Source organism: Bidens hawaiensis, unplaced genomic scaffold, assembly GCF_021521415.1.
Source record: "Bidens hawaiensis isolate Kalapana, Puna unplaced genomic scaffold, B.hawaiensis_p1.1 tig00067347_1, whole genome shotgun sequence".
NCBI lineage: Eukaryota > Viridiplantae > Streptophyta > Magnoliopsida > Asterales > Asteraceae > Bidens > Bidens hawaiensis.
The window spans coordinates 1-22,045 of record NW_027506608.1 but is presented as its reverse complement, the minus strand read 5'-3'; the positions used below and the strand labels follow the sequence as shown (position 1 = coordinate 22,045).

Below are 22,045 nucleotides of genomic sequence, written 5' to 3'. Positions count from 1 at the left end.
GGCGTAGCATTTAAATGTTAATAATATATAAATTACATTATGAAGTAAAGAGTGGACGGGTCTTACTTTTTGATGACTGTCTAGCTGTTCTATCTTTGGATTAACGAAATCTAAATTTTACTGAGATGTGAGTGGAGATCTTTGTATGAAACAAAGTTAAAATGATGTGGCCCGATGCTTTTTACCAGTTGTAATTCTTATTTTTTAAACAGTCTGTTAGTGTCTTAAAGTTTTGACCAGCTGTGTTATTGACTCGTCTGTTAGCGTGTTAATTATTTTGAACAGTTGCAATTTTTAATTTTTAAACAATCTGCATGTGTCTTAATGTTTTGACCAGCTGTGCAGATTTTATGATGGCTGATGTAATGGGCCTTGGGCATGGCGGGGACGGTGCTGGGGATCCACCACCACCTTTTCGTGGCAACCGAGGTTGGCATGAGGAAGATGGTAAGTCTTAGCATAATTTATTGGTTATTTATTTATTTTTTAGTTAATATATTTGGTCATTATTATAAATATCATGACTAATAATTTTTAATTATAATTGAAGTTGTTCCAAAAAAGAACACGAGAGGAAAGGCTAAAAACCTGAAACTTGTGCAAGAGATTGTAAAATATAGCATGCTTTAGAGCGGGAGTATGAGATTCAAACTCAGACCCTTAATGAAGAAGGTGGCCCGTCACAAGTAAATGAAGTTGCAGAATTTGAAAAGGAGATGGGTTCCCGACGCGGGGTTATTAGAGGGATTGGGCGCAAACCGCCTTTAGGATTTACATCGACATGTTCGGCTCATGAAAAAGAGGGGCATGCACCAACTCAGCCTATGACACAGGTTAAACTCGCTTATTTACTAACATCAACTCAGCCTTTAAAAATGTTACTTTGAGCCGAACAAGTTAAGACCTGCAACTAGTTAAAATGACTTGCATTATTAATGTTACCTTGAGCCGAACATCAACTACTTAAGACCTGATATTTATAAAAATGTTTCTGTTAATTGTACTTACCCGGTTTTGGCCCGTTAGGGACATGTTTGTATTCATGTGAAGTAATTTTGTTTTTAACTTACTATTTGTATACTTCATTGATATTGTAGGATCAAATCAAGCTAATGTTTCAAGACCCGGTCTTCATAAATTGTTTTGATGAGTTTATGAGTTCGAGAAGGTCATCACACTTGGCGGACGAAGATAATAGTGACGATAGCGCTGGGGATGATGAGATAAACTAGGGGTTTTATGGTAAGATGTTAACTAGATAAGATATTTGGACGTGGATGATGACTAGTGGTTTTATGTTTTATGTTTTATGTTAACTAGACAAGATACCGTGATTATCGACATGTTATGTAGTTTTCTATGTATGTTTAAGACAAATGGTGTGTTTTTATAAATTAGTGCTTTTGTATCAAAATCCAAAAAATATGCAGGTTATTGAATAAAAAAAAACTGGAAATTATAGGGGAAAAATGCGAATACTGAAAAACCAAAAAAATATAAAGTGACTTTTAGCGGTAAGAAAATCAGTTTGACAAAAAAGTTTTTTTAGTGACGACAAATATCGCCACCAATACTAGGATGACGTGGTGATGACATGGCATGGGTGATGACGTGGCACATAGGGTGTATTAGCGGCGACTATAGGGTGTATTAGCGGCGACATTTGTTGTCGCCGCTGAAAGTCACAAAACCGTATAATGACTTCAAGTTCACAATTAGCAGTAGATTTTCGACCCGCTCTTTACAACTTCAAGTTCACAAAACCGTATAATGACTTGAGGTTCGTGACGCTTATATGATCAAAATTTTCAACTTTATGAAGTTTTTTTTTTCGTGTTTAGCATCGCTATATGTTATTTTATCTTATTTGGCCTCTGGAAATCGGATTTGTCAAAGATTTGTGATCTTAACCTTTAATTGACGTTTATGCGTTAATACTTATAAGCCTGTTTTGTGGCTTAGAATGTTTTATGGACTGTTCTTGCTGCAGTTATATGCCTCAGAATGTCATGAATTTTTGTATTATGATTTGAACTGTTAACGGGTAAACCAAATCGGGTTTAGTTTTTGGTTCAGTTTCAATTTTCAAACTTTCTGAATTCGGCTCGGTTTTCGGTTATGACCAGATAAAATTTCAGACCTGGTAAACCGAAAACCGAACCAATTAACATCCTAATTTTAGGATGTTCAACTAGAAAGTTGCAAACAGACATAAGAATCTGAAATTAAGCACTCACAAATTGCTTTAACTATATTCTAGGTTAGAAAGTGAAAGTTATGATTGATCCCACATCGGTGGAGGATAAAAGAGGAAGCAGGTAAGGGGTGTATAAAAAATGGGTTATGGGTAAAGTATAAAGTATCTTTGCGTTTGGGGTAATGACCCAGCTAATGAGGTAATAACCGAGGTGCGTCAATTGCTGTTGAAAACTACTTCCAAACCCCCTTTTCCATCAAGAATTTCTGGAAGGACTCTCTTTTAATGATAAAGTCCAACAATATTTAGTTTAATTTTTTGGTCCTACAATATTTAGTTTAATTTTTTTTATTTTGTTTTTTGAGGTAAATTAACTTTTTAAAATCATAACTTTTATTTACTATTAGATAGTGTTTAGAATTTTGTCCCAAATACTTATACCTGTACCGATTAGCTTATCTCGTTGATTAGCTTATTCAGTACGAATATTAGGACTTCTTTTTATTGATTAGGTTGGGCACAGGTACTATGTTACAATTATTTGTGATCACAAGGTATATCGAGAGTTCAAGCCTTGTTAGTGTGTTTTTATGTTTTAAACTTTGTGTAAAAGTGTGTTCATGAGGTACTTTTATGTTCTAAACTTTGTATAAAAGTGTGTTCATGACTGTATATAAAAATAGGCATATTGGAACGATATATTCTTAATTTAATAAAACACTGTATTTTAAAATTTACAAACAAATGAAAAGAGCATCTTATTACTGAGAGTCTGTCAAATTCTAATTGGCCAAAAATAATTTTAGTAAAAACATTGGGTTGCTTTTGTGAGGAGGAACCTGGATATTCCAAGCCTTCTTTGTCCTATTTGCAACGATGTTGAAGAAACTAGCGAACATCTCTTTGTGAACTCCGGTTTAGCTCAAGAATTGTGGCAAATTATATCGGTGTGGTGTAAGATACCGAGTATCTACGCGTTTGGTTTTCGGGATATATTGGATCAGTACAATATACCATCTTTGGGAAAAAGATGGAGAAAATTTTTCTGGGGTCATTTTGGTGTCTATTTGGTGTCTTTGGAAGGCATTATTGTTTGAAAGACAACCGACTTTTTTGGTCGACTTGGTGGAAAGAGTAAAAGTGCTTGGTTTCTTATGGATTCTGAACATGTCGAGATCGAGATTTAGAGTGGATAGGTTTTAACATGTAATTTGTATTGGGGTTTTGTTTTTGGACCATGTATTTTGGTGTTCTGCACTTGGATGAAGATAGTGCTTTACCATTTCCTCTCTGTGTTGTGTTCTTTTTGCTAATAATTTCCATTGATTGGTCTTTCCGAACAAAAAAAAAATGTTTGTAAATTATAAGATTATTATTAAATAAAATAAAGGAGTAGCAGCCCACCCATCCTACTAGAGAACATTTATTATACATGCCACGCAGTGACTAATGTCTAATTCTTAAAACAAATTAAAGTTAATATTATTATTTGATTGATATTAAATTAATATATTGGTATTAATAAATAAGCAGCAGATTTGAAAGACAAAGGCTTCACAACAAGCTATGTATTTTTTATTCATACAACTCCAAATTACCATCTATCATCACCCACAATAAAGTGAATGTTATGCTAGAGAAATGCTTGATACTAATTCTTTTTTGTACAAGTCAATTAACAACAGCTTAGCATATCCCTTTAAAAGAATATGTTCCTGTTAAGCTGATCATCAACGAGTGATAATGAAGATTATGAAGTGGTTGTTTCCGGTCCACAAAGCGACCCAACGTTTCCTAAACTCTCAACAATATCATCAAACGCGATCTTCGTATTTATATTCTGGACAGTTTTATAGCACGTCGAGAATCATAAATGCTAGTGAATCAGCTCACAGGTTAGAAATGACAACTTAATTTGATCATTTTGTTATCTAAACATCTATCTCATGCATAGGTTGTGCTTTATTTACTATTATTGTATTAACGTGACAAATTAAATAATGTAAACTACTTATTTTTTAAAGACAATTAAAGTTATAACAATAAACATAACATATAGCAAAAATATGGTAATAGAATGAAGTTTTATGACATACCGAATAACAATAAATACAAGATTTTGAGTATTTTGAAAAAAATATATACATAATATCGGGAACTTTTTAAAACTTTTGTGACCCAGAAAAAACATGTCCTGGCCGGACACCCAAATTGCCCACCCTCAAAGCCTCCCCTGATTTATTGCAGGTTGGCGGATAGTAATAAGAAGGTAGATCTTGATATGATTTCAAGAGAGACCATTAAACCGTCTTCTCCGACTCCCCATGATCTAAGAACCTTCAACCTCTCGATTATAGACCAGTTTATGAGTGATATCTACACCCCTTTCATTGTATTTATTCCTAATACCAACAAGGATAATATCATGGATGTTGTAAACACAAGAGTGAAACATCTAAAGAAGACGTTATCCGAGACTCTAACAAGATTCTATCCTATTGCTGGAAAAGTTAAAGACAACTTGCAAATCGAGTGTAACGACGAAGGAGTCTATTACATGGAGGCTTTAACCAACCAAACACTTCATGATTTTCTATCGGATCCAGATGATGAAAGAGTGAGAAGGTTGTTGCCTGAAAGCCCTGGCACTACACACTCTTCAAAAGGAAATTTTGTTCTAGGTATTCAGGTAATTTTTAGCCGTATAATTTATAAATTATTTGGTTATAAATTATTTTTTATTTTATTTTTTTGAGAACTTTTAAAGTTGATTGAAACATAATGTTATTAGTTATAGTGTTTAGAATGTTACAATTATTTAGTTATAAATTATTTTTTATTTTATTTTTTTGAGAACTTTTAAAGTTGATTGAAACGTAATGTTATTAGTTATAGTGTTTAGAATGTTACAATTATTTAGTTATAAATTATTTTTTATTTAATTTTTTTGAGAACTTTTAAACTTGATTGAAACATAATGTTATTAGTTATAGTGTTTAGAATGTTACAATTATTTAGTTATAAATTATTTTTTATTTTATTTTTTTGAGAACTTTTAAACTTGATTGAAACATAATGTTATTAGTTATAGTGTCTAGAATGTCTCAAATATTTGTATTCGTACTGATTTAGTCATTTGTATTCGTACCGATTTATTCTATTAGTATGGGTATTAATTGGATACAAGTACTACAACTTACAATAATTTATGATCACAAGGTATATCAAAAGTTCAAGCCTTATTAGTGTATTTTTATGTTTTAAACTTTGTGAAAAGGTGTGTTCGTGAGGAACTTTTATGTTTTAAACTTTGTATATAAAAGTGTGTTCATGAGTTGTATAAAAGTGTGTTCATGAGTGTATATAAAAATAAGCATATCTGAACGGTGTATTCTTAATTTAATAAATAACTATATTTTAAAATTTATAAACAAATAAAAAGAGCATCTTATGAGTGAGAGTCTTTTAAATTGTAATTGGCCAAAAATAATTTTAGAAAGAACATTGAGTTTGGTTCCAAGCTTTCTTTGTCCGATTTGCAACGATGTTGAAGAAACTAGCGAACCTCTCTTTGTGAACTGTGTAAGATACCGAGTATGTACACGTTTGGTTTTCTACATATGTTGAATCTGTACAAATATACCAAGTTTGGAAAAAAGATGGAGAAAATTTTCTATGGGATCGTTTTGGTGTCTTTGGAAGGTGTTATTGTTTGAAAGAAAATCGCCTTCTTTGGTCGACTTGGTGGGAAGAGTAAAAGTGCTTGGTTTTTTGTGGATTCGAAACATATCAAGATCTGCGTAGGTGACTTGGGAAGAGTGGATAGGTTTTAACTTTAATTTGTATTGGTGTTTTGTTTTTGGACCTATATATTTTGGTGTTCTGCACTTGGATGAAGATAGTGCCTTGTGTTCTTTTTGCTAATAATTTCTTTGATACAAAAAAAATGTTTTAGGTAAATTATAAGATTATTAAATAAAATAAAGTAGTAGCAGTCCACCCATCATACTAGAAAACATTTATTATACATGCCATGCAGGTGACTAATGTCTAATTCTTAAAACAAATTAATATTAATATTATTATATGATTGATATTAAATTAACATGTTCGTATTAATAAATAAGCAGCAGAATTGCAAGCTATGTTTTTTTATTCATACAGATCCAAATTATCATATCATGATGAATGTTATGCTAGAAAAGTGCGTAATATTAATTCTTTTTTGTATAAGTCAATTAACAACAGCTTAGCATATCCCTTTTTTTATTCATACAGATCCAAATTATCATGATATCATGATGAATGTTATGCTAGAAAAGTGCGTAATATTAATTCTTTTTTGTATAAGTCAATTAACAACAGCTTAGCATATCCCTTTAAAACAATAGGTTCCTGTGAAGCTGATCATCAACAAGTGATAATGAAGATTATGAAGTGGTTGTTCCCAGTCCACAAAGCAACCCAACGTTTCCTAAACTCTCAACAATATCATCAAACGCGGTCTTCGTATTTATATTCTGGACAATTTTATAGCACGTCGAGAATCATTAATGCTAGTGAATCGGCTCACAGGTTAGAAATGACAACTTAATATGATCATTTTGTTATCTAAACATGTATCTCATGCATAGGTTGTGCTTTATTACTATTATTATTATAATTATCATATAATTCACATGTCACGACCGAGCTGGAAAAAAAATATGTTCCTTAAGTTTTAACGAACTAAGTAATGTAAACTAATTTTTTTAAGGACAGTTAAAGTTATAGCAATAAACATAACATATAACAACAATATAGTATTAGAATGAGTATATGACATACCGAATAACATAAGATTTCAAGTATTTTAAAAATATTATGCATATTATCATAACTTCTTAAAACTTTTGTGCCCCTGAAAAAAACATCATCTGACCGGACGCCCACATTGCCCACCCTTAAAGCCTCCCCTGATTTATTGCAGGTTGGCGAATAGTAATAAGAAGGTAGATCTTGATATAATTTCAAGAGAGACCATTAAACCGTCTTCTCCGACTCCCCATGATCTAAGAACCTTCAACCTCTCCATTATAGACCAGTTTATGAGTGATGTCTACACCCCTTTCATTGTATTTATTCCTAATACCAACAAGGATAATATTATGGATGTTGTAAACACAAGAGTGAAGCATCTAAAGAAGGCTTTATCTGAGACTCTAACAAGATTCTATCCTATTGCTGGTAAAGTTAAAGACAACTTGCAAATCAACTGTAACGACGAAGGAGTCTATTACATGGAGGCTTTAGCCAACCAAACACTCCATGATTTTCTAAGGGATCCAAGTGATGAAAGAGTGAGAGTGTTGTTGCCTGAACGCCCTGGCACCGCAGACTCTTCAAAAGGAAATTTTGTTCTAGGTATTCAGGTAATTTTCAGATGTATAGTTTATCATATATAGTGTTATATTATACGCAGTTGTTTAATGATTTTTTTGCTGGATTAGGTGGTTTTTACATAAAAAGAAAACGGTTTTAAGTGGCTGACCAAATTTTAAGTGTTTATAGGTAATTTGTTATCTTAGATAGCGGATTATTTCCAAGTGGTAGTCCAAGTCATCTAATTATGACATGTAAAATCCGCTATCTCAAATAGCGGACGGTGACATGGATTGCCACTTGGAGAGTTAACTGATGTGTTCTCAAAGTCTGCTATCTAAGATAGCATATTACCTAAAAGTACTTAAACTTTAGTAAGCCACCTAAAATCACGTTCTTTTATTAAAATCATCTAATCCAGCAAAAAAAACCCCGTTGATTAATTAAGATTTGGATCTTGAATAAACAACTAACTTGAACTTGAGATCGACTACTGTCAGATGAACATTTTCAAATGTGGTGGGATCGGGATTTCCACGACTATATCACATAAGATCTTTGACGCGCATACATTTTTTATCTTTATGAAAGCATGGGCAGCAACTGCTAAAGGTTCTACAAATACTGTCTCACCAAGTTTTGTAGGTTCTAAGATATTTCCCAACAATCCTTGTTTAGAGTATTCATTACCAAAGTTACTATTGACTACCAAAACTCTTAGTACGAAAAGATTTGTGTTCGATTCCACGGCTTTGACTTTGCTCAAGGCGCAACCAATTGCAAGTGCTATCTCAGCACATCCTCCAACTCGCACGGAAGCCACCACCGCTGTAATTTGGAAGGCTGCAGCCAAAGCTGCATCAAAAGTAAGACCATTTGGACCACAAACACCTCATGTTTTAATAACAATGGTGAATCTCCGGAAAAGGGCATCGCCTGCTTTTCCCGAAGAATCCATTGGAAACCTTATCAATGCAGTGGGCGCAATATGTAACCCTGCAGGTAGCAACTTGGATTTACCAACCCTGATGGGTCAAATGAGAGATTCAATAGCGAAAATAAACTCAGCATACGTAGATTCTTTGCAAGGTGTAAAGGGGCATGAGACGTTCAATGAGCAGCTGAGGGGATTAAACCGACTAGCTGATTTGCTAGCCGAAGGAGATTGTTTGCTGGCTACAAGCTTGTTGAAGAGTGGAATGTACGAGTTGGATTTTGGATGGGGGAAGCCGATATGGTTTTACACTATGAATAATGGAAATGCGAGGCGTGTGGCATTGAATGAAACGCTCAAGGGTGGTGGTGTTGAAGCCATAGTCACATTGAGTCCTGATGAAATGGATATATTCGAGCGTGATTCAGAGCTTCTGTCGTATGTCACCGTTGATCCTAGTCCTCTCCGGTTTGTTCATTGAATGATCACATTGATTCCAACTTTTTTATTTTCAATTTAGTTACGATGTAAGGGCACATGTGTCAGATATTGATAATAATTTATGACTATTTTACATTAAATGTACTCTTGTGGTTTCTTCACGCACTCGTCTCTTTGATTTCTAAACCTTAATTAGAGCTCAACTACGTAGTCGTTCATCATGAAAAATTCGAAATCAAAATCGAGCACATAAAAAAGGAAAATAAGCTAGCACTGTTACACCCGACCAAAGGCGGCGGAACATGCCGGGGTGAAACGGATTGCTCAAGAACGCGATGACACTATTAAAGTGAGAATATTTACTCAACTTGTTTATTTCATTCAATAATCACAAATACAACTTGTTCACAATAAAATACAAACAATTACGTCAACACAATATTCGTTAAAGTATCCTAATGGTATGATCTAAGTGATGAGTTTTCAGTCTTCACAAGCAATCAAATAGTAAACCTGTAACATTGTATAAAATAAACTTTGTCAACACGAATGTTGGTGAGCAATTTTCATAGATTTTAGAATATAATAAATATAGAATGAAATCCACAAACTCGTATATGCAACAGTAAATAATAGCACACAACTTGGATAAACAACTTGAAAATAAATTGATGTGGCTCTTTTCGAATCAGTAACAACCAATCGTACTCGAAGAAATGAGGATCCTTTCTAATCGATAGCAACCGACATACTCGGATAATGAGGCCCTATTCTATTAGCACTTATGCTAAAATAGTTAGGGGAACGCATGATCATACTTATTTGATGAGGAAGCCAACCGAAAGCGATAAACACATTAGCAAGTAATCATATAGAGCATATAACACAAAATCGAGCATTTATTTAAGTAAACAAATACTATAGAGTTTTGTGGATTAAGACACAATGTATAAATCACTTTTGTTTGAATACGTTTGCAATGCCACCCCCAAAACGTAAAGATGAAAATGGGAGATGAAAAAGTACTCACATGAAATAAATAACTTGAATGGTTGTTTGTGATAAATCGAGATAATAAGTTCAACGAGTGAGGTCTAGGTTAAAAGGGTTTCGGTTTAAAAGATGGTCTTGAGAGACTTTAAAGTAAAATAAAATGACAAGCTAAATAATTAATCAAAGTTTGAGGTTTAAAGCGTAAATATTTAAGAACTTGAAGTAACGGTTTTTTGAAAAGTAAGTTTGCTCGAAATCGAGTCTCGGTATTCTATTCATTAGTTTTACTTAACCTATGTTAAGTAACTATGTGGGTATAAATGCAATATAACAAGATCCTTTGTTACATAGATACCAAAACGGGATTTAACGAGCGTTCAGATTAGTCGGTTCGGGTCTTGAATAATAAATCAAGTCCGAAGCCGACAATCCAAAGTGATAAATGTTATGAGATAACTCAATAAAATCAAAAGTAAACTTAACCAAGTTTGCAGTTCTATTGAGAAGAACCTTAACGTCCGTTAAGCGAGTATTTGGCTTTGTCGGTCCAACCTTGTTATAAGATCAAGTTGGATCCAACATACCAAGTATTTTGAGAAGACAATTAAAATTAGTTTTATAATATAGTTTTAAAGAAAGATGAGATTCGGTGGCCCAAAACACATCTAGTGTGTCTTAAGCGGATGAACCCGGTTTAGTTCGGTCTTGGTTCGGTCCTTGACTCGGTATAAGACCGAGGATGGTTTCCACATACCCAAATACCATTGAACTATTTAAAATGATTTGGAAACTAAAATGGTTATGAACTAAACAATAATAATAAGCTTAAACATAATTTAAAGTGTTAACAAAGACATAATAAAGTGTTTAAACAAAAGTTCGGTTTTGGTTCGGTCCTTAATTCGGAATGAAACCGAGGATGGTTGCCACATACTCAACACCATAGAACTTATTAAATAAACTTAGAAGTGATAATGTTCAAATTTTGCAAACAATAAGTCAACAATAAAGCATTTAATCGAAAGTTCGATTTTGGTTCGGTTATCAACTCGGGACGAAACCGAGGCTAGCCACCACATACCCAATACCATTGAACTTACAAAAATGAGTTTACAAACTAAAGTAAACAGAAACTAAACAAGATTAGTAAGCTTAAACAAATTATATATAAACAAGGACTATATTAGTCCTCCATGTAGCCTTGCCTTATAGTATCCAACTGCAACCGACCAATGACCGGAAGAAGTGAAAACCGAAGGAAACAAGGGGTATAAATTATATATATGTTGCAACAACAAGCTTTAATCACAAGGAGTTAGTAGAAATCAAAGGAAACTCTTGCTTGACTCTTGAATGTCAAACAAGTAAGAACTTGAAGGTTGGAGCTTAGATAGGTTTTTAGTGTTTGGAGTGTGAGTATGTTAGAATGAGTGGTGTGGCTTGGTTTTATGAAGGATAAGGTGTTAGGGTTATCCATAAGGTTACTTTAGAGATTTTCAAACTTTCTCATTGGTTAACAAGGTCAAACATGTGATAAATAACAACAAATACAAGCTGGGAATACATCAGATGAGGCTAGGCGCTGCGCGACCACCCCTGCCCTTGGTGTCCGCGCGGCGCGGCGCCTCTATGGATGGGGGTTGGTCTCCAGCTTTCGTTAATTGTCGATTCGGGTTCCTGAAGTTCGTTTTAAGTCGTTTTCGATCATAAAAGGGTATTTTAACGTACCGAAAGAGATGTTTCGCAATCCAACAAGTGTGAAACAACTTTGTAACATAAAAACCACTATTTTTATGTATATGAAAGAATTAGAAAGATAAAACGGGTCGGGTTTATCGTACAAAAACAAATATAAGTTAAACCGAAAATGACGAATGACAAAGCAGCTTTACGCATGTTAATTTATGTAAACTGTATAATTAGTTATACACATGTTGTTTTTCGAATTAGGCATCAATCATTTTTCAAAAAATTAATTACTCTAGTAATATACAAAATTACTTTACTTCAAAATACTATACACATGTTAATTTATTAAATTACCCGTTTGATCGAACTGTTTTTCAATAATTAGTCACACATTTACTTGTGTTATTTTTATTTTTCTTGTTTGCTTAGGTGGGCCCAAGAGATGATAAGTATTTTTTGTTTCCTTTTTTCCCCTTAAGGTCAACCCATTGTTACGAAATAAGTTTTACACCAATCAACTCGTATCCTTTTTTCGATTAAAAGCTCTAAAAATCATTTTGAAATTCGGAAAAATGTTAACAACCTGTTAAGTTTTTTTAAAAGCGACCACTGAGAGCCCATTTTTAAAAATTAGCGACCATTAGTTGCGATAAACTCAGTTGGGATTATTATCGGCTAATAAACTTTAGTTAAGATTATTAAAATCCAATGAACCTTTTTTTTAATATAAAATAAAGTGGTTGAAAAATAATATATAATTTTCAATAGATAATAAGTTTTTTTATTGTAGAAATAAGTCATCTAAAAATCTCTCAAATAAACTGATTTTTAACCGAATTTCAAGAAATTTTTAAATGTAAATTAGTATTGAATTTGGCACACTAATTCTACAAGAACAATCAACTTCATAGCAATGGGACCTTGGGAGACAATAAGCATATAGACTGACATTTACATTTTGCCCAAAATTTATATTTTTGGTCCCCTGTATGATGAAAAGCTAAATTCCAATTATTATTTGATGGTTTATGCAACCAACAAATAAAGTATTATGATTCATTTGGTTTTGTTGAATTGGTTAAAGAGTATTTTGCTTGACTAACTAGAAAACTTTTGATTTTGTATATTTGAGTTCCTCTTCTCACTTTTTAAGAGAGACGATTCTAGGCCGGTGAATAACTGTGTATTTAGATTTTCTTTTTTTTTAAGTTAACGAACACAATTTATTAGAGAAAAATATATTATCAAAAAATAAAATGATTTAAAAATTATATTATTAATAGTATCATGAGTGAAATTGAAATTTTGAGAAAAAGTAAGTATGTGTGATATACGGTTGGGTGGAGTACAATTCCGCAAGTTGCAATTTATAGTTATGAACAATAGCTAACACATGATGCTACGATTTATAGTGATAGTGTGGATGTTATATATATATATATATATATATGTGTGTGTTTTTTTTTTTTTAATCACTCCTCGGACACCCATGACCTTGTGGACATGATATATGCCCCTCTAAAACTGAATGTGATGTTCAAATCCTTGCACGTGCAACATACTTCTCTTCATGTAATTATGTTTTTTTTAATGTTTGTTTAGCTTTTTCAATATCATCTCGTTTTTTATTTTTATTTTTAATTTGTTTATTATAGCCCCTGTTGTTCTATGTTAAAAAAAGCAATCTTACAAGTATAAGGTTTGTAAATAACTATAAATAACTATACTCCTCAAACTTCAATAGAGAATCTTATTCCTCAAGGTGGTTGGCATGAACCACCGGACCGCAATCTTTTTCGAAACACTTGGTAGGATCTTTACAAGTACTGCTTTTTAATATACTTAGTAAGGATCACCGCTAAACTTCTCCATCATACACTTGGCAAGATCGTTTGATGTCTGGTTAGCAAACAAGAATAAACTTCACTCTAATACACTAATAAGCCTCTTTGATTGGCCAGTTCGGTTTACCTAGAAAGACAAGCGGTTTGATATTCAGTTTCGTTTCTAAATAGAATAGTTTTGTTAAGAGTTTGCAACCAATGGTGTTACTATTTAAAAGTTAAAAGCTAGGGTAATTCATTTGAGGAGGTTTCTACCTATGGATGAAACGATGGTTTAATTAATTTACATCCGGTTTATGTTCCATGGACAAATAACGTGAACCTTTGTGACTACTTGCTTTGGTTTGCTCAACGTTTACATTTCTGTATGGCAAATTGCATTGCATAATAAATTGAAGGCTTTTCCTAGCTAGTTTATGATTGATATCTTGAATTAACAGTTTAATATTATCAATGCATTCTTTTAGTTTCGTTTTCATGAACTACATTATTATATAAATCTACACCTTTTATTCTAAAACTCCAAGTAAAATAATAATAATAATAATAATAATAGTAATATACAATTTCATTTTGAGTTTTAAACTAAGTATTAGGAATCGTATTTTGAAAGTTTTAGGTTTAGAAATCAATATTAAATTAAACAGAATGTGTAAGTAAGAATTTGAACCAAATCTTAATAATTCATTCAACCTCTAGACTTAGCTTCACCACCAAATAAATTAAACAATGACCCACCATGAAAGTAAATAAATTGTGAATGCAGAAGGTCGGCATCCTCCATTATTTTTTTAACGACCAACAAAGAAATTATATTAAAGCTAGCTAGCAAGCCACTAGACAACAATAATCTAAACATTAAGGCATGCCATGTCACTTGACTAATTAGAAATATGCAAATTGAAAATAAATATTCTTACATTTTATGTATTGGCTATAATAATCTCACATTTAAAAACTCTACTAACAGTCCAACATTTTGATTATTTTTCTTAAAATAGACCTGTTAAAAAACACTTAACGTTTTTAAGTTTTTTTTCAAAATTTAAACTAATATTTTGGAACTTTTAATCGAAAGAATGACACAAGTTAACTGATGAAAAAACTTATTTCGAAACAGTGATTCAATTCCATGCCGTCCACCCTTAACCGTCCCACTCCCCGTTATAAGTGCTCTTAATATCATCATTAATTAAAAAGAATTTACACATTAATCTCTAGGTTTAGAAAACTAGCTAGAGTGAGCATGAGGTACGTACTCGTGGCCCACACCATGATACCACAATGAAAGCTTCTCAGTCTCCACACTGGGTAATGACCATGGCCTAGTCACCATCAATATTATTATTCAGAACCCTCTTTATTATATTCCAGTTTCAGCATTTCTCTTTCTTTCTTGATATTGACAGTCTCCACAAAAGACAACATCTTCATATTGTCTTATATGTTCACATCTCTTTCCTCACATAATCCATCCATATAGCCTCTTAAACAAACTGAAAACCATTGTTTTATTGTCTTAGATATGACATTTTCACCTGATTTTGAGCAGTCAAGATCTTCTGGTGCTTTACTGGAAGTTGTGGAGGCACCTATGAGAAAGAAACTGAAGTTGTCTCATGTTTTGGCAGATGGTGGTGGTGAGCAGCACAAGAGTTCACATATTATGGTGGAGCGAAACCGAAGGAAGAAGATGACTGAACACTTGAGTGTTCTTCGTTCGCTTACGCCTTGCTTCTATAACAAAAGGGTAATTTATAGGTGGTTTAAACATTTTCTAGTCGAATTCGTACAACCTATAATATTAAAAACGGTCGTTCACAAAACACACCGACGACCATTTTTACCAAATAAAGTCAATTATTAAAAATTCATATTTAGATGACTGTTTAAAACAGTATGAGATTAGATGTCAGACGGTGTGTGAATAGCTGACCTTTAAAAAATTCACAAAAATATTACATCACTAAATCATTTGCAAATCCAACAATGTTTCAGACACTCACTGACTACTTGACTAGGTCATTTATTAATATACATTATTAGATCATCATTGATTTATTTGATCATCACTTTAATGCATGAAACTTTCAGGGTGATCAAGCATCAATAATAGGAGGAGTAGTTGATTACATAACCGAATTGCAACGAGTTCTACAAACCCTAGAGGCAAAGAAACGAATAAAGGCTTACGGTGAACTACTATCAACCCATCGGACCATTTCAAGCCCTCAAAAACCACAACTTAGCCCTAGGCCAAGCGTGCCGATTAGCCCTAGAACCCCGCAGCCAACGAGCCAATACAGACCCGTGTTTGCTCCATTCGTTGTACCGTCACTTGGCACATGTTCTAATAATGAGCTAATGGCTAATTCAAGGTCAGCCATTGCTGAAGTTGAGGTGAAGTTTAGTACTGGAGGTAATCTTCTACTAAAGACTTGCTCGAGTCGAATACCGGGGCAAACAACAAGATTAATCGCGGTTCTTGAAAATCTATCTCTTGAAGTTCTTCATGTTGACATTAGTGTTATTGATGAAACCATAGTTAACTATTTTACCATAAAGGTAAGCCACATGTATAGAATTTCAGCTTTTTTGCATGTTTTGTATATTTTCATATGAATTGCATGCATGCTTTTAATGTCACTTTCTTATTAATAATCTAATGTTTTTAATATCTTTTGTTAGATTGGAGTTGATTGCCAACTAAGTGCAGAAGAGCTTGCTCAACACATTCAACAGACATTCTGCTAACTTTTGTCCAGTAATAAGTAATTAGCTTGTTCGTGTCTTCAATCTCGGTCCTCACCCTCGTTGTGACAGTAATCTTGTTTAGAGTAACAGATCAATGCGCAATGTGTCGTGTTCAATGCGATAAACATGGTGTTCAAGCATCCAAGAAGTTAATAAAAGAGGAACAAATAAAAGCAGATATTGCAATTTGCACTTGATTACACTGCTCAAATGTTAACAAACCTCTTCTATTCACCTATGATATGTGAAAAGATTTAGAGTTTTTATGTATACTAGTGTAACTTTTGTGACCTTCAGACTGTCGTACTTTATCATCCACATATAGACTATTAGCCATGTTAGACCAACTTTTTTTCCAACTTTAGAGGGGTTTTGGTGTGGTCCGCGAGAGCGGTACGTACCAAATCGAGGCAAACTCTGAATACTAGATATGACCTCAAAATAACAGTGGTCAAGGTTGGCTAGTGAGACGATGGGGGATAAGCTTCATCATCGAGAGGGAAACAGCCCGGATCACCAGCTAAGGCCCCTAAATGACCGCTTAGTGATAAAGGAAGTAGGGGTGCAGAGACTGCCAGGACAATCAGTAAAAACTCCTAAAATAGCAATTAAGAACGTTCTTTAATGAGTTCTGTCAGATCCGACGGTTCTTTTAACGAGTTCCATTGAATCCAACGGTTTTTATGGCTATTTGGGGATTTTGGCTAATTGATGACTAAATTTGAAAATGGGGAGGTGAACATGGCTATTTTGGGAATTTTCCAATAATCAATCATGTTTATATATGAGTTATATGATTAAAAATGTAATGGTTCACACTATATATCCTTGTTGAGAACTTTGTATCTCGCGATGTATAAAAAATTAAGTTAAGATAAATAAGATATCAAATACCGAAAGTAGTGAGTTTGATATGGAAATATGGTAGAAGAAAATGCGTAAAACATGTCCCACATAGAAGAGTAACAAACCAAGCTAGAAGTGGTTTATATATAAAGAGGCCAAGATGCTTGGTAAGTTTTTTGATTTTGTTTTACTCCAACACATACACACGGATAAAACAAAAAAAAACAAACAAAACAAAACAAACAAAATAAAACAAAAAAAATAAAAATCGTTGCTATCTCATACTCGTGAGTCCATCTCTGACTATACAACTAACGTTTCGATTGCTGCACGAGGAAAATGGTTTTAGGTGAGCCCATAAGCCATTTGAAGGAAATGTGTCATACATGAGGCTAGCTTGATCATGCGACTCTTTAACATTTGTGTGTGTTCAATTCTTGTTGTTGAACATATAAATCGGTTCAAGTCTTATAATACCTTCATGTAATATACATAACATTTCGGATTTATTGTAACATTTTTGCAAATGGTATTGTGCTATATGTATTGTTTTTGATATATAAAGAAAATGCTTTTATTTATTTTACAAATTAAAATAGATGGGATTTTCCCTACATAAACTACCATAGTAGGGTTGATTTTGACATTGGACATATACACATTAAAGTCAACATTGATGATATTTTGGTGGTTGTGGAAATAATGCAAGATTGACATGCATATATACTGATGAAAATTAAAGATTCGTACATCCAAAATAGCTACCATATTGTGGTATATAGCTAGGAGGGGTGTGCCTATAAAGGCAGGACAATACAAGCATGTTTGTCTTCAATTTTGAATACAACCCATATATATTAATGGTTGTCCCTAAACTACAACCCGAACGCTTCTCTTGATTTTGTATAGAATTATAGTTTTAAGTTTTAACAACAATTTTTATTACTTAAATCGAATAATTGCCGCAACATGATTGCACTAAAAGATTACGCGTGTGAAAGATTAATCATACTTGCAATCTCGCAATATTGGTTTTGATTGGTTTAATCATGAAAATCAGCATCGATAGATAATATATCGTATTAAGAACACTTGCATAGATTTATTTAAGTGTAGTACGTGTAGAATGTTTGGACATCCCTCTAGAAAAGTAGTCAATACAACTTTACGATGGACAAATTAATTCAAGAGTTACAAATAAGTTTAATCAGAATGATTATTAGTGCCAAACCTGTTTTCTTTTTTCTGTTTCTTTTTTTTTTTATTTATCAATGTAAGGCCTAAGATTTCTGTATTTTCTATTTGCATCATTTTAACTAACTTCATAAGATTTTTCTGTTAGTTTTAACTAACATACAAACTACCCTCATTAACTGTCAAACTAAAAAACAATTATATGAAAAGAAATAAAAAGAGTATATATAAACAATTGGGCCAATCTTTTTTCATTAAAAAAACATATATAATAAAAAGAATAAAGACTTTGACTAGAAGGCTGAGACACACCTCAAGAACTACGTACCATCTTCATCACCAACCCACCCAAGCCCAACCGTTAGTATCAACTCATGATTTGTTTAATTTTAATTTTGATAAACTTTATATTAAGTTTTTCCGTCTCAAACTTAGTTATTATTTTTTACGATATGTTTATGTTTCGAGCTAAATTTTGCGAGTTTATCCACTGCAACACGCTTGCATGGTTCAACATTTTGACGTCTATTTATTGTGCAACTTAAAGAAAAAAACACCACAAATTCAAATTGCTTCTCTGGGATACCATTTTGAGTAAGAAAAAATAAAAAAACAATCAAATTCATTCCATAAATAAAACACCCCACAACATATTTAAAACCAAACAAAATTTACCTCATAAATATCACATAGTTCCAAGAAACCAAACCATTCAACATAACCACTTCATCAAAAAATTAACGTTACATTATTAAAAAAAAACAACCCCATACGTGTCCACCACCTTGACACTTTATAAAAAAACCAAACCTCCATGCAAGCCGCCACGTATCCCCTATCTTTTCCTATGTATAATCCAACCAATCTCTAACCTCTGACTGTACCAAAACCATGGTGAAGCTTGCAACGGCTCGTGAGTGTCGAATGTACGGTCCGGGTCTGACCCGAAACCGAGCAGAGTATATGAATTCAGGAGTTTACGTGTTTGCAATAATATTATTAATATTTGGGTTTGGTTTGTTGTTGTTGAGGCAACCAAAAGTTGGACTTGTGATGGTTATGATAGGGTTGGTGGTGGTAGTTGTGGTGAATGTGCATGATTTGATTGCGCATTTGGCCGGTTTTGATTATCGGATTGGGTTGATGGAGTTGGATGTTCAGTTGCCTATGGTTGAGGTTGGGGTACCGGTGGTTCAAGCTTTGGGTTTGTTGTTTTTGGGAGTTCTTTTTCTTCTTATACAGGTATTGTGGAATAAGATTGTTAGTTTAATTTGGTTAACACATATTCGGTTTGAAACTGATTAAACTGAAATCGTTTAAATTTGGATTGATTTATGTATTTGGTTTTATGTGGAAATTGAATTGGTTTTCGGTTTTAGAAATCTGAATTCGATTTGAAATGAATAAACAAAATTCATATGATGTGTTACATGAATTTGATTCGAAATCAACAAGTATCTAATGATGTTTAAGTTTAGAAAATTGGATTTTAAATATCTAAATTGTAAGTTATTAGCCGGTAATAATTCAATTTTAACCAATGATAATCAGAACTTTCACTTTTGCTTTCAAAAGCAGTCTTGGTAACTTAAATTTACCCCACACTATTTGATGTGATGGGAAAGGTGGTTTAGTTTTAAAAGGGTGGTTAGGGGTTTGATCCCCACTTGAGGTTGTTTGTAAGTAATATATTTGGTTGTTCAAAAGAAAAGTTTACATTTAATTTATACTCAATTTCTCTTGTACGTTTCTCCATTTTGTCATAATCATTATGAGAGAAATCGAGCGAAAATCATGTATAAATCTATGATGATTATGCTTTGAATCACTCTTGGCATCAAATGTAAAAGTTATGATTATTATTAGTCAAACTGTAAGTATAGATTATTATTATTATCGGCCGTCATACTTAGGATTGTTAAAATCCATTTTTCCTTTTTGGGGCTTAATCTAATTACAACTTTAACTCCAATATAGTATTTATAGCACAACCAACTACAAATCTAATAATTACAACTTTAACTTAACAGAACTAATTAGAAAAACATTATTCCATATAATAGGTCTAAAGTCGGTTTTAAACTTTCTGAATTCGGTTAGGTTTCTGGTTTATACCGAAATAATTTCAATGTGAATAAACTGAAAACCAAATCGATGAACAGCTATGGGATAGTAAAAACTCCATAGGTATTGTGTGTACCTAATCAAATAATATATTCTAACTAGGTAGTAATATATAACAATGCATTTTATTATGATACTCTATTTTGTATCTGATTTATGGAAATTGCAGGGGGATAAAGGACACTATCACACAAGGCTCGAGGCGCATGCGATGAACATGATCATTGCTGGCTCGGTGTTATGGGTGATTGGTTCAATCCTAAATTCATGCCAGATCTATGAGAGAGCCGATGGTCATGTTCAAATCTTGCAACAGAGTGTCCAAATCCCGTTTTTGACGGGAAGCTTCTTGTTCATGGTGGGTGCCATTCTTAACAGCCGTGAGCAAGTCGGATATTCGTATTCACGCCATGGTCTCCATCTATTGGTATGTGACATAAGTTTGCTACGTACTTTTTCCTTAGAAGACATAGATCCTAGCCTGTCTATTTAAGATATTGTTAAATTATTATAGTTTACTTTAACTAAATTTAAGTTCATAGGCGAGCTAAAATTTGGAAATCTAAAATTGACGGTTTGATTATGAAATCGACTTGCTAAATAAACGTGTAAATAGACGTTCAATTTTTTTTTACTAATGTAGCATAGATTATGCCAATTTTAAGTTGAGCCATTTCTAACTAATTTGACTAGTTGGTACAAATACATGATAATAGTTTGTAGAAAACTATATAGTATTAAACGATTATAAGTGAATTAATTAGCTAAATCTGAATTTGATTGATCTAGCTAACATTTAAATAACTAATGTAGTAATGTCTATTGTCCACAAATTTCTCAAATTAAATATTAAACTTTTTATATAGAAAAAAAAATAAATCAAAACTTATAAATCGGAGAAAAACTGGGGGCTCGGGATGATGGAATTTGGTTCGCTTGCCTACGGTGGTTTGTCACATGATCCGGCCCGTTAGGACATTTCTGTCCATTATGGATCCTACACTCCTGCATAGCATAAATTGTGTTCTTTATTTTTAAGTTGAACCATTTCTAGTGCATTTGATTAATTGGTAAAAGTCCACTAGCTTTTGGAGCATCCTTTATAAATTAATCTTTTATCTTTAAAGAATCAAATTGGTTGAAAACTAACTATTTTTTTTCTTTTCTTTTTTTTTTCATGTTTTGTGCAGAGAAGGACGTGGGCTTGGACGGGCATGTTCGCAAGTTTGTTGTTGTTAATAGGAGGTCTAGCAAATGTTATTAAAGTGTTCAAGATGCTACAAATGGATAGACTAGATTGGAAAAGTTACGAGGCGGGGCCCAAGAGCGACTCAGCAGCGACGGGAAGGGAAGACACCGTTTCTTAGAGAAGAACGAAGAAAGTGGCCGAGGCAATTAGAAACCACCACAGAACCGCCACCGGAACCTACAACTCCATACAAGGATGTTCTTATTGGTAAATCATAATCATTTATTCTCTAACATTTGCATACCATGTTCTTGCATGTCTCATTATGTTTTACACTTTTACATACCTATGGTATTTATGTTACTTGATATGCAAGTTACCGCACAATGTGTAATAAATAGTTATCTTTAATTATCTTCAATATTTAACCCCTTAAAAACACATCCAAGTAACAAAGAGTACATAATCACATATTTATT

At 33.1% G+C, this 22,045-nt stretch overlaps 2 protein-coding genes and 2 pseudogenes across 2 annotated transcripts; all 4 read left to right on the top strand.

The window, feature by feature from the left end:
- Positions 1 to 2,361: 2,361 nt before the first annotated feature.
- On the top strand, positions 2,362 to 2,493 carry LOC143618284 (U4 spliceosomal RNA; annotated as a pseudogene).
- Positions 2,494 to 3,949: 1,456 nt separating this feature from the next.
- On the top strand, positions 3,950 to 9,029 carry LOC143618280 (epi-neemfruitin B 7-O-acetyltransferse L7AT-like). The gene is made up of 4 exons (XM_077090554.1): positions 3,950 to 4,083; positions 6,689 to 6,772; positions 7,167 to 7,608; positions 8,059 to 9,029. The coding sequence occupies exons 1-4, from the start codon at positions 3,950 to 3,952 to the stop codon at positions 8,971 to 8,973; spliced, it is 1,575 nt and encodes a 524-aa protein (XP_076946669.1). The 3' UTR covers positions 8,974 to 9,029.
- A 5,955-nt stretch (positions 9,030 to 14,984) lies between these two features.
- LOC143618279 (transcription factor SPEECHLESS pseudogene) lies at positions 14,985 to 16,213 on the top strand (annotated as a pseudogene).
- Positions 16,214 to 19,144: 2,931 nt separating this feature from the next.
- LOC143618282 (uncharacterized) lies at positions 19,145 to 19,656 on the top strand. The gene is made up of 2 exons (XM_077090556.1): positions 19,145 to 19,495; positions 19,633 to 19,656. Exons 1-2 carry the CDS (start codon positions 19,145 to 19,147, stop codon positions 19,654 to 19,656), a joined length of 375 nt encoding a protein of 124 aa, XP_076946671.1.
- The last annotated feature ends 2,389 nt before the right edge of the window (positions 19,657 to 22,045 follow it).